The sequence below is a fragment of the Galeopterus variegatus genome, unplaced genomic scaffold (genome assembly GCF_000696425.1).
Source record: "Galeopterus variegatus unplaced genomic scaffold, G_variegatus-3.0.2 Scaffold131, whole genome shotgun sequence".
NCBI lineage: Eukaryota > Metazoa > Chordata > Mammalia > Dermoptera > Cynocephalidae > Galeopterus > Galeopterus variegatus.
The window spans coordinates 710704-724862 of record NW_007726242.1 but is presented as its reverse complement, the minus strand read 5'-3'; the positions used below and the strand labels follow the sequence as shown (position 1 = coordinate 724862).

At 41.9% G+C, this 14159-nt stretch overlaps 1 protein-coding gene across 1 annotated transcript; it reads right to left on the bottom strand.

The window, feature by feature from the left end:
* Nucleotides 1–8981: 8981 nt before the first annotated feature.
* Nucleotides 8982–10689, bottom strand: HTR1A (5-hydroxytryptamine (serotonin) receptor 1A, G protein-coupled). The gene has a single exon (XM_008588665.1). The coding sequence runs from the start codon at nt 10455–10457 to the stop codon at nt 9192–9194; it is 1266 nt and encodes a 421-aa protein (XP_008586887.1). The 5' UTR covers nt 10458–10689; the 3' UTR covers nt 8982–9191.
* Between the last annotated feature and the right edge of the window lie 3470 nt (nt 10690–14159).

The following is a 14159-nucleotide window of genomic DNA, read 5'->3' as shown; positions in this document are numbered from 1 at the left end:
TCTGATACAAAAATCAGACAAAGATATAACAAGAATAGGAAACTACAGACCAATATCTTAGGAATATACATGGAAAAGCCCTCAAAAAATACCAGCAAACCAAATCCAGCATCATATAAAAAAAGAATTATATAGCATGACCAAGTGGGATGCATTCCAAAACTGCAAGGTTCATTTTACATTGGAAAATAAATTAATGTAACACACCATAATCAATAGAATAAAGCACACAATCATTTCAATCGACACAGAGAAATCATTTAATGAAATCCAACCTCTTTCATGATGAAAACACCCAACAGACTAGGAAAATCAGGAAACTTCCTCAACCTGATAAAGGGCAGCTATGAAAAACCCACAGTTAACGTCATACTTAAATGGTAAAAGACTGAATGCTTTCTACGTAAGATCAAGAGCAAGACAGGATGTCTGCTCTCACCACTTTTATTCAACCTTGCACCGGAAGTTCCAGCAGGGGGGAACTGGGCAAGAAAATAAAATAAGACAAACAGACTGGGAAAAAATAAATAAAACTACCTCTAACTACAGATGACACGATGTTGAATATAGAAAATCTTAAGAAGTTCACTTCAAAAAGATATTAAAATAAACAATTTTAGCAAGACTGCAGAATACAAGATCAATTTTAAAAACTTGATTTTATTTCTGCACACTAACAATTTGAAAATGAAATTTAAAAAGCAATTTCATTTATAATTAACAAAAGAAGAAAATGCCTATGAATAAATTTAACAAAATAAGTGCAAAACTTACACCCTAAAAACTACAAAACATTGTTAAAATAAATTAAATCATACCTAAATAAATTTAAAGACATTCCATGTGCATGGATTAGAAGATTTAATATTGGTAAGATGATAATATGTAGTATTCTTCATATTGATCTACAGATCCAACGCAATTCCTATTAAAATCCCAGCTACTTTTTTTCTGAAATTGACAAACTAATCTTAAAATCATATAGAAATGCAAGGGACCTAGAATAACTGAAAAAATCTTGAAAAAAAGAACAAAGTTGGAGGACTTATATTTCCTGATTTCGAAACTTACTACAAAGCTATAGCAATCAAGATTGTGTGCTACTGCCATAAAGACAGACATACAGATCAGTGGAATAGAGTTGAGAATCCAGAAACAATCCCTTACATTTAATTGATCTTCATCAAGAGTGCTAAAATAATTCAATGGGGAAAGAATATTCTTTCCAACAAATGGTACTGGAAGTGCAAAAAAACTGAAGTTGAGCTCTTTTCTTACACCACACACAAAATAACTAAAAATGGATCAACTACCTAAATGTAAAAGTTAAAACTATACATTTTCCTTAGAGGAAAACACGGGAGTAAACCTTTCTGACCTTCTTAGATACAATACCAAAGCACACATGAAAAGAAAGAAATAGATAAATTAGACTTCATCAAAGCTAAAAATATTTTCTCTGCAAGTGATAAGGTCAAGAAATTGGAGAAAGTATTTGAAATTCATAAATCTGATAAGAATTTATGAATTATCTAGTATCCATAATATATTTTAAAAACTCTTAAACTCAATAATAAAAAGACCATCTAGTTTAAAAATGAGTAAAGAATTTGAATAGGTATTTCTCTAAAGAAGATAAACAAATAGCCAACAAGCACAAGACAAGATGCTCAACATCTTTAGTCATTAGAGAACGTCAAGTCAAAACTGCAATGAGATACTACTTCAGACCTACTAGGATGGCTAGAATCAAAAAGACAGACAATAACAAGTGTTGGGGAGAGTGTGGAGAATTTGCAACTCTCTTCCATTGTTGGTGAGAATTAAAATGGTACAACGGCTATAAAAAACAATTTGGAAATTCTTGAAAAAGTTGGACATAGAGTTACCATATGACCTAGCAATTCTACTTCTAGGTTTATACCCAAAATTAATGAAAACCTATGCCCACACAGAAATTTTTAAACAAATGTTTATAGCAAAATTATTCATAATAGCCAAAAAGTGAAAATAGCACCAATGATCACCAATGGACTAATGGATAAATAAAACATGGTATATCCTTAAAATGGAATATTCTTTGGCAGTAAAAAGAAGTAAAGTACTGATATGTGCTACAGCATGAACAAACTTTAAAAACATTATGCTAGGTAAAAGAAGCCACTTATGAAAGACCACGTATGATATGATTCAATTTAGATGAAATGTTCAGAATGGACAAATTCATAGAGACATTGCCTAGGGCTCAGGAATTACCAGAAAATAGGGAGTGACTACTAAAAGACACAAGGTTTATTTGGGGGGGGGTGATGAAAATGTCCTAAAATTGATTATGTTGATGGCTGCACACTTCTATGAATTTACTAAAAATCTCTGAATTGTACACTTTAATGAGTTAATCATCTATCTCAATAATGCTGTTTTCCAAATAAATCCATGCAATATACATGCACACAAGATGGCAAGAGTAGCAGAGTAATAAGCTAAATTCAAATGACAAGGCTTGCCGAGGCAGTTTTTCCATCATGTACGCTGTTTTCCAAATAAATCCATGCAATATACATGCACACAAGATGGCAAGAATAGCAGAGTAATAAGCTAAATTCAAATGACAAGGCTTGCCGAGGCAGTTTTTCCATCATGTAGAGCACATGCCAGAGTTTCAGGGCTGTAGGAGTACATGTGATTTGATTAGACCCCACTTAGGGCTTCCCATGACTTCACTGGACCTTATCCTGAACAGGCTAAATACTAACACCTTCAACCTAATGAGTCTCCTTTCAGGAAGCAGGAAAATACCAGAATTTGAGCACACAAATCTGTAAGTGCCTGGTATCTCCTGCTGAAAACACACCCTTTGTAGTTTTCACAGTAAATTACTTACACTAAACTATGTTTTTTGGTGAATATTTACAATTGGAGTCCTATTTTTACAGTTCTTTTAAAGTTAAAATCAGCTTTTACAAGTCTGATTTCCATCTTCTTTAGTTCTTGCAAAGTCAAACTAATTGCTTCCAGAGACCATGAAGCACACCATATTTCATAGAATGTGTCCTCTCCAAGGACCTTGGCGAAGTTGCAAAACACTTTCTCATCAATCTCCACGACTACATAAAAAGATAGGTGAGTCTTATTATCTCCTCCCTCCTTTCCCCCTCCCTTCTACACCCAGCTAAGCTGTTTCCTTTTCCTTCTTCAAGGATAAAACCAGCTTAGACACAGCAGAACAACCAATTACCAGTGCAAGACAACTCCTTGAAATCTTGGCCTAGGAAATTTTCTGAAAGGATGGGCAATTGCACAGTTACAGACAAGTGGCATGGAAATGCATGAGATAGAATCAGATCTTGAAGTATCTGTGGATCCAACTCATTTCCCCATTGCCACTGGCAAGTAAGCAAAGCAAGCTGAAAAATAGAAGGAATTCATTGGATACTTTAGCCTCACCGCTATGGTCTGAAAGTTTGTATCCCCTCAAAATTCATATATTGAAACCTAATCCCCAATGTGATGGTATTAGTAGGTGGAGCCTTTGGAAGGTGATTAGGTCATGAGGGCTTTGCTGTCACGAATGGGATTAGTGCCCTTATAAAAGAGGCTCAAGGGAGTTTCCTTATTGTTTCTGCATCTGAGGTTACAGCAAAAAGATGGCCATCTGTGAACCAGGAAGTGGGCCCTCGCCAGAGACTAAATTTGCCAGTGACTTGATCTTAGACTTCCCAATCTCTAGTACTACAAGAAATAAATTTCAATTGTTTATAAACTTCCTAGTTTATGGTATTTTGTTATAGCACCCAAATGAACTGAAACACTAATGGATCTAGATTTTCTAGGAATATCCTGTTTAAGGGTCAAATAGGTCTCCTATAGTTCTTGATAAGTGGACTTGAAGAGCAGATTGGATTGCTCTGCTTTCCACTGGGTTAACCGGACAGACCTAACCTTTAGGCTTCGTATATCATTCTTCACACATTGCTTAACATGGTATTTTTGGGTTACTCTTCCTGAAAGGCTGTTGTCCCTTGGAACCGTGCCTCCTTAAAAAAGCACATAACATGTTCTCTTAAAAAAATGTAGAGATAATCAGAGAATGGTTCAACCACTCCTCTAAATCATAGCATGCCTCACATACTCAACCAAATGGCAGATTATTCAAATGCCGTGACATGGATCAATACCCTTTCCAGCAGGCTCCTGCCATCTGGGCTGGAAACTGTTTTAGCATAGGACAAAGCCTTTTCACATTTACAGATGAAGTTGCAAAAGGAAAGATCCATAGGAGAAAAAACTCCCGACTTTCCCTTTTCTGTCATTAGCCCACATCTCCCTGCCTCAAAATCTCATTAGCTCCTTCACCTCCCTCTCTCTTTACATCCAGACACCAAGTCCTGCCAGTTCCTTCTTTGATGTACTTTTCACAGTCTTATTTGTTTTCTGTTCCTTCTGCCAGACTCCCACATTCAAGCCTTTATTGCTTCACACCTGCATCATTGAAATTATCTCCAAACAGAACACTCTGCTTTCATTATTAGTGGTCCCCACTGACTAAAACTACAGTTCTTTCTAGCTTTTTAATCTGGTGTTTAAGTGCCTCCACAAATGATCTCTAGCCCCCTTTTTTGTACTTACCTACTTCTATATGAATCTTCTGCTTTGGCTAAAAAGGTCTAAATGGCATTTCTAAGAGAATCTGCTACCTCAAATTTAAATGGTATATTATATGTGCAAATCATTTGGCAAAATCACGAATATTATGTAAGTGTGAGTTATTTTGTCTTGTACCTACACCTGGTCACCTTGTTGTAAACCTTTAATGGTTAATAACTCTCTTTTCATTCTTATGCTGTGCCCTTACTCTGCTCAGAACATTTTCCTCTTATCTAGTTACCCTAATCTCCATTCCTTTGGCTTTAGACCCATCTTTCTCTCTCTTGACAGACTCTTCAGGTTGACATAACACATGAAAGGTTTTGAATCTGCTTCTTTCTCTAAAATCACCATCTCCATAATCAACTCAGTCTATTAATCAACATCTAGCAGTCCGGACAGAAATTTCATCCCACTTACCAGGAAGAAGAAATCAAGCTGCCTTTTGTCGCCTCATAAAGAATATCTTTTTCCATACCACCCCCCATCTGCCCAGAGCCTAATCCCAGATGCTCTATACAGCGTTTCCTACGTGCTCTTCTCTACCTACCCCCAGCCCACAGTAATCTATGTCCTCTGAACACATACAGAGCCAAACTCCTGTGATTCGTCCTGTTTATATGGCACTTTTATCTTGCCATAAGTAGTTATTTAGCCATATTAGTTTATTCTTGTATACCTCAATAGGTTGAAAACTCCTTCAGAATAATGACAGTATCTTATATTCATCTGTAGTCCCAGACTTCAACATTATCAAACAGTGGCTGACAGTTGATTACTGCTATCAGGTTAGTGGAGCTTCTCAGTCACACTGGAAGTGACTACTAATTCCCTTTCTTACCTGAAATGTTGATAAAGGCAGCAGGACATCCTATAGAAAATAGAAAGCCATTGTCCCCCTGGAGGAAGATATGCCAGAGGAGAAAACAGGTGCCTAGAAAAGGGATATGTAGAACCCAAAATACAAATATGCCAAATTCAGCATTTTACTCAAGGTCAGAGGTACATTTGTTTTTTTAAATGAGAGACTCCAGAAAGTTCTTGTTCTGTCAATTCCTCTGATTTTACTTTTCATTATTGGGATAATGTATGAATATGTACATTGCCTAAGCCAGCTTCGTGAAGCCTCAGAGTGCTCTCTGCTGTGGCCATGGTAGCCTTTGTTTGTTTACCTTGGGGTTTACCTGCCCCTGCAGCCATTATTCTGACACCAGAAAGTAGTAGGATTAACAAATATAAACATAGAAACAAGAAGTGCTACTGATGATTCCAGTAGGGAAAAAAATAAGCATAATTAATTTTAACATAGTAATAAGTCCTTACAGAACCCCACCATCAAATGAGACCCATCTAGAAGAGAAAATGCCCTTCCACTTTTAATTGAGTGACAAATCTCAAAACAATGAGCAGTTACTTTTGAAACCAGAGGATGCCATTTTCTTCTAGCTGAATGTAGTATGGGAGACAAAGGAAGGGTCTCAGCAGTGTCCACTGCTTTAAAAAGGCAGGATGGGCCCCTGATGCTTTTATCAGAGACTGCATTTCTTCTCCACATATCTTCCACCCTGTCCATATTAATTAGACAGATACCTAAATCTTACCTGCAAGTGTCAATCAGGGAAAATGCATGGTTTCCTGCCTAACAATGAGATGTGGCTTTCTCTTTCAAGAGACAGGATTTTTAAAAAGAAATCACTCATCTAGAATGAGTTTCAGTGTTGAAAACTGAACTTATTTATCTAAGTGTCAGATCCCTGACCTGTACAGCAGGATCTTTGCCTGATAACTGTATTTTTTAACTCTAATTTTAAAATTATACAATTAAAATTATACAAATAAATACAAGTAGATAGAGATTCTGATTAAACTAAAGATGCATATGTTCTGATATCAATTTATTGTTATATTACCATTATTAAAGTCCTTTATTGTCAGAGGGAAAAGTGAAGGCCCGTTTTGATGCAGATATACTTTACCTCAATACAAATACTTTAAAAGAAAAAAGGCTCAGGGGCTCTTTAGAGTTATGCAGCTTTTTTGCATTTATTTATCTAATTTTTCTATTGCCTTGACAATTATACTCCAATTGGATGCACCTCCATTCTTGTGTAAATCTTCCAAAGCAAGAAGAACAAATGTCCAAAAGTCACTGCCATACAATTCTATAAAAGACACAAACGTGGAAGTCTTAAAACTTCAAATGTAATACTTATGGCCAAGGCATAAATTCGATGAGCAAATTTTGAATTTGAATTATTTTAAATATACAACTTGTTCTAAAAATTTAGTAAAACATACAGAAAAGTTTCTTTTCTCATATAGCTCTACTTAGATTATTGTGAGCAAAAAGGAAATTGAATTTTCAAATGAAATAATAGTTATACTGGGGAAGTCAACCTTATCTTTTCCACCACAGCCCCTTAGTGATGCATAAACAAACATCCCCATAGTTCTTAAATATTGTCTATTTAGACGGGATATGATGCCTACTCCCAGATTAAATTAGAGAAAAAGACACCAAATGGAGGCTTTGTTCAGTTTGAAAAACAATAAAATGGCTTCAAGTGGTAGAACTATCCTTTCACCTTCTTAATTATAAACACAAGTGAAGTTTTTTTATTGGCAACTTTTGCAACCTGTAAATGCAACACGGTTTTCAAAACAGCAGATGCAAACATTTAAAAGCTACAGTTGAAGGGAGGGGAGAGTCTGAATCCATAACTTTGTGCAATTACTGGAAAACTAAATCATTACTCATCAGAAAATTAGAAGCTAGATCTAACTATGACAAACCTCTTCATTCCCATCATGTGGTTAGACATTTACATTCAAACGGAGCACCGAAATAACTTTCCTTTCTGGGGGCAGCAAGGAGTATAACCAGTTTCTCAGCAGGAGTGGTGAGAATAATTTTTGAAGGAGAGAAAGCTTGGAGTGTTCCACAAATTCAAAGGGCAAAAATCCAGTCTCCTGATAGCCTTGGCGCAGAACGGTCAGGCCAGGGGACAAATATAATCCCGTACAGGATTCTCAGAGACTCTCTCGGGACAGCACCTCCTAACCAGACCTTTGGGGACCCCTATTTAAGGTATACGCTTCTGAGGTCACAGGTAGTGCTAACCTATCAGGATCCATTTGACTGAAAGCTCAAAATTCCTATATGGAAACGAAAGTTCTTCTAACTTTGTATCCTGCACGTCCTGTAGAACAAATCCAGTGCAGTGTTTAGACGCTCTAAACAGAGCTATTACCACATCCGAAAAGGACAAGAGGGTGAATTAGGAGGGAAAAGTCTGCATCCTCTGGATAAAATTGCCCTTTCAGGTTCCACGAAGAAAGCCATCGGGAGCCCGGGCCCGCGCTCCCTGGGGAGCCTTTGCTCTTCACCGCCCCTCCACATGACCCCTTAGAGACTTCTGGGTCTCTGCAGTCCCAAGAGCTCTGCGGGGCCTAGCGCCGCCGGCTTCGGCAAATCCTAACTTGTCTCCCGGCTCTTCCGGCCGTCCCTGCGTGTAGGCGGAGGAACCGCGACCCGGCTACGTCCAGTGGCGGCGCGGCGGACGCACATCCAGAGCGCAAACCGCAGTGGGGAGGCGGCGCGCCCTGAGCCTCTCCGCTTCCCCAGCGCGCACACCGCGGCCGGCGGGCGCCTCCCGCAGTAGGTAAGTGGCGATGCCAGGATGTGCAGACTCGCCAGCAACCTATGCAAACGGCCGTGCGCTGTCCCCATTGTGTGACTGTTTCTTTGGTGAGTGCTGACACCAAGGCAAGCACAGACGAAATGGTCCACACATCCTCCTCACTGCCCCCCATTGGGGTGGCCTTATACTTACAAGTCCACTCTGAGACACCTTCTAGCCACCTGTTTCGAGTCCAGGAAAACAAAGCAAGCAGGGGCTGTGCACAGAAGAGTAATTCTGCGAGTCTACGCAGGGAGGCGGGGATCCCCGAGGACACCCCTGGCGCAGGGAAAAGCGGACCCTCCCTCCTTTCTGGGCCAGCAAATTAGTGCATCTGGACGGGCGAGAGCAGAGAGAGAAGCAGGGAAAGGAAAGAAGAAAGGAGATCGAAAGAGTGCATGTGTCTAGGGCAAGAAGACGGCGGAGATGGAACAAAGTCCCGAAGCTGAAGTCCGAGTTCTAGAAGTGGGCGGCAAGGGGGAAGCCAGCCGTTAGTGGGCGCGACGGCTGTTGTGCACAGTTTCGTTTTTCTGTTCGGAGTTTCCGCGAAGATTTGGGGTACAGAAGAGGAAGTAGGTAATTGCGGGGATCAAAAGTGATGCTGAGGCCAAAGTCTGAGCCAATGTAGCTCAGAGTTTCCCTGGCCCTCGCGGCCCGGGGCGGCGGCTGGGGCCTCCCTGTCCAGAGCGCACTGCCTGACGCGGGGCTTGGGAGGGGAAGAGGTCCGGAAGCCGCGGGCACAGCAGATGAGAAAGTCAGAGGGAAAGCAGCAAGTTATCTTGGGCGTTGATTCCAGAGGGCTGGAGGAAGCAGAGTGAATGGGGCGGGTCCTGTAGCCCCTGCTCGCCAGCTCTTCCTCCATCATCACTGGCGGCAGAACTTGCACTTGATGATCTTCTTAAAGGCGTTTTGAAAGTCCTTGTTGAAGTAGGCATAAATGACAGGGTTTAGCAGGGAGTTGGAGTACCCCAGCCAGTTGATTATAGCGCCCAAAAGGGTGGGCATGTGGCAGCTGCTCTCGCAGAAGGGCAGGACCAGAGCCACGATGAAGAAGGGCAGCCAGCAGAGGATAAAGGTGCCCATGATGATACCCAGTGTCTTTACCGTCTTCCTCTCGCGGGCCAGGGCCATCTTGCGCTTGGCCTCGGCGTTGCGCTCATTTTTCCTCTCGAAGGGGGTGGGGGCGCAGGAGGCAGCACCGGCCTCGCTGGGGAGCGGCAGGTGCTCTTTGGAGTTGCCTACTCGGTGCACCTCGATCGCCTCCAGGGCGGCGCCATCGTCGCCCTGCCTCACCGCGCCGTTGGCGCACAAAGTCCCCCCTGCCTTGTTCACGCCCCGCCTCCAGTCTCTGCTCCCTGGCTCTCCATTAATGCTCTTCTTGGGCTGTGGCGCTGGCGATGCTCCAAGGCGAGTGTCCGCTCCCCTCTTCTCCACCTTCTTGACCGTCTTGCGGATGCGGAAGCGCGCGGCTCGGAAGATGCGCCCGTAGAGAACCAGCATGAGTAGCAGAGGTATGTAGAAAGCGCCGAAAGTGGAATAGATGGTGTAGCCATGGTCCTTGCTGATGGTGCAAGCGTTGGGGTCCGAGCGGTCTTCGGGGGTGCGCCAGCCCAGCATGGGCGGGATGGAAATGAGGAAGCCAATGAGCCAAGTGAGCGAGATGAGCGCAGCGGCGCGCCTGGGAGTCCTCTTGTTCACATAGTCGATGGGGTCCGTGATGGCCCAGTACCTGTCCAGCGCGATGGCGCACAGGTGCAGGATGGACGAGGTGCAGCACAGCACGTCGAGGGCGATGAACAGGTCGCAGGTGATCTGGCCCAGGGTCCACTTGTTGAGCACCTGGTACAGCGCGGCCATGGGCAACACCAGCACCGACACCATGAGGTCGGTGACCGCCAAGGAGCCGATGAGATAGTTAGCCACGTTCTGCAGGGAGCGCTCCAGGGCGATAGCGGCCACCACGCACGCATTGCCTAGCACAGCACAGAAGATGAGCGTGCCCAGTAGTAGAGAGGTGATCAATTGGTAGCTGAAGGTCACGTCGGAGATGCCAGTAGTGTTGTCACCTGTCCCAAATGGACCCTGCGACGATGTTGTGTTGTTGCCCTGGCCAGGGCTGAGCCCATCCATGCCTGCGCGCCCGGCGGGGGGAGGGGGAGGGGAGGGGAGAAAGAGCTACGGTAGGATTTCCGCTTGCCCCTCCCCCTGGGGTCTTCTGACCCTTTTCCTGGGGAGTTTCAGAGGGAGGAGACGCAGGGACACAGGAGGAAGTTCTTACTGCTCTGGCGAAGGCATCTACGAGGAGCAGCTTTTAAGCGCTCCTGGGCTCGCGTGGTCCAGAGCGCTCAGAGGCTCCAGCTTGAAAACTGGAGTTGGCCTGAAAGCAGCTCCGGGATCTCTGGGCGGCGAAGTGGCTGGGACGTCTGTCTCTCGCTGTCCATTTTACTTTGCTGCTGCCCAGCTAGCTGCCAGAGCAGGAGCCTTCCCACCAGCAAACAGTCTCCAATCCCAGAAGGATCTGGAATAGAGAAACCCCATCCTCCACGGTTGCTCTGTGACCCTCCCCTCTCTGTTTCCTTCCTTCTCTGTCTCCCACTCGTCCTGTCTCTTCTCTTACTCCTCAGCCTCCTCCTCCTCCCTTCTGTCCCTTCTCCTTCACTCCTGCCTGCGCCTCCCCTGTTAGTCTCCCTCTTCCTTCTCACTCCCCTCTCTTTATCCCTCTGCCTGTCGCTCCGACAGCCTGTCCCCCTCCCTCTAACCCTCCCCGCCTAACACTTCCCCAACCCCGAGTGTTTCTTTCCTCTAGGTCCCCGCCCTCCTCTGCCTCTAGCCCAGAGCCTTTGTGTTCAAGTCCCTTTTTGTCGACAGAGACTCAGAACTCGCTTAACACACCGGATCCGCCGGCCAGACCAATGTTGTAACGAATAATCTCCGCTTCCCAGCCAGCCAAACCCGGGGGCGGGGAGGCGGGCAGGAGGGCAACTTTTTAACTACCCATTTCCTCACGTTTCTGTCAAATTCTTAAATAGAGTCAGGATCACAGAGGCCATAGGATATGAGAAAAGCAGGCACACGGAGCCAGACTGAGAAGGTGGACAGCCCTGGGCCAGCCTATAAGTTATTGTTAATTGGTGGAAAGAAGACCGAGTGTGTCTTAGCTCGTTAAGACCCCTGGTTCACCTAACTGTCCAGCCTAACTCCCTTGAGGAGGATGTTGCCTGTGATTTTTTTTTTTTTAACCTGGGGGAACTGGGGGAGAAAGAATTATAAAGGACGTGTCAAAGGACAAGGACGGGCAAACAGCTGCATCTCAAAGTGAAGGAAAAAACTTAATTCGGTATGTATTCTACACGCACGCGCGCGCACACACTTTTCTGTCACCACTACCCTTATAATTTCAGTGAACGCTGCTACCCCACAAAGCTTTGTGGAGAGTAAATTTAGAGAAGAAAATATTTTGTCTATGTGTTGTATATGAGGTCGGGCATTTTATGTTGTCTTTTGCATTTCTTAGGAAAGCCTGCAAACCTCCAGGCAGACCTTGGTGGAATCCACGATCGCCAGGCTCTGAGCCTCTCTTAATCTCCGAAACTGGGTTCAGCACCTGGGACAGTTCTAAGCAGTAAGGGCTTTTGTCGCCACCTTCCGGCAAAGACTTTAGAGTGCCATCTAGAAACCCTTGTCCTGCAGAAATTAAACAGGTATTGAGGAAATCCCGCAACTTTAAGAAAGAGTAAGACAGTTATTAAAAGAAAAGTAACGTTGAGTTTTGTCTTTTTTCTATTTTTCCAAAAATTCCTTCTAGTGCCCTCTTTTGCTCTTCACCTTGTATATCAAGCCCGTTATATGTTCCGGCTCCTTTTGAATGCCTGCAGCATGTCATTCACAAGTTCTATCTAGAAATGCCATTTTAATAGACCTTCACCTGCGTTGGTTTTGTGCTGCGATAACTTGTGCTTCAAACTCACATATTTGCATACATTCACCTTTTATTGGGGGGAGAGGGAACAGTATTATATTTTCCAAATAAGAGACTTCCATGGGTTTGTTCTAAGCTGTTTCGCTTCAAACTCACATATTTGCATACATTCACCTTTTATTGGGGTGAGAGGGAACAGTATTATATTTTCCAAATAAGAGACTTCCATGGGTTTGTTCTAAGCTGTTTCCTTTACCAAGAAAACCAAATTTAACCCCATTTGAAGATAGGTAAAGAATGGGGCTTCTAATAAACTAGAATAAATATACAACACAAGGCTCACTTATACATCCTAATTATATGCCTGCAGTGAAGAAAAAGTGCAGAATGCAATCCCAGAAGCAGCTGACTCTAGACAACATACACAGATTCACTACAGATTGCAATAGTCTTAATATTGTGTTCAAATTTGGGCTCTGAATTTCATAGCTTTGAATTCTCCAAGACCAAACAAAAGAGCAATCACCAAAGTATCAAAGAAAATCCAGTTGGGCCCATGCATACAGTACAGGGAAGTGTGTTTGGAGATGGATTGTTTTGCAATTCAGTGCTGGGCACAGTTCCCAGTCAATCATTTCAGCATGCCACAATAATGAACCTGCCATTTATGATGATTCATGGCATTGAAAAGAAAGAGATAAGTATTCATGGGAATACTGGTTACAGACTCTTAAGAAGTCTTTTTAAGATTCGTGAAGGTATACATTTCCCCTTCTAAAATTTCATCACGAATACAGAACTAAATTGCTTTGTTAAAATATTGCAGCTCCAAATGTTATAATAGGAAAATATTTAATATCTGAATTCTTCAAAGATAAAACTTTGAAAATACAGTTGAGAACATAAACAAATAGTAAAAGAAAATAAATTTAAATTTTGAAAAGCAAATATACACATATCTAGATCATACTGAATAAAAATTGTGTCAGACTTAGCATGTAAATATGTAAATCACAAATAAATCAGTAAATATGTCAGTAAGCAATTGTTTTTTCATCTGTTGGACCCAAATGGCTTAATAACTGATAAATTTATTTTTTCTTTTCAAGAAAACTAAAATGCTGTAACATGAGGTTTAGCATTTGCTATTTTGCATTAATCTGCTATGATGCAGCATTTTTAACTTAGTTTAAAAAATCCCAAGTATTTTGTTTTTTCTCAGAAATAATGTACATAATATATCAAACATTTTATTTCCTAAAATGTAAAACAAGTTTTTGAGGCACTCTTGTAAACACTAGTATGAAAATAGAAGTATAAAAAGACGTGCAGCACTGACTATGGTTCCATAACCTGCAAGTGACTAATCAATAATTATGCATTACTTTTTATGAACTAATAATGCTGTGGCATATAATAAAAGCAGAATGGTATTGCATTTCTTCATGTTCACACTTTGCCAATTCTTCTGTGATTAACTCTTAAAGATACAGAATCCCGGATATGCCTGAAGAAACTGGTGCAAACCAAAGCTCCTGGATAGAGTTAAGCTTTTATTCATCATGGCCTCTGAAGTGAACCTAAACAAAATCTAGCTTTATAACAGATATTATTGGTGACATCATTTGAAAACAAAAAATTCCAGTCATTCTGTCTTATTTCTTGTCTGAATTTACCAGATGCAAGCATGAATTTGTCAGGCTATGAATTTGAGGTATGACACATCATCCATCATGTGAAATTTTTCTAAAATAGTTTATGAGAGATAAATATTTTTAACATTTTTACAGGAAATTTGATACAAGCCCAGCATTTCAATGTAGTTCTTTGACCAGGGACATAGATAAAAAGATGTTAAGCTGATGTTTGGCTGTGAATCTTGAATGTTTTATTATTACTGAAGGTTCACTGAT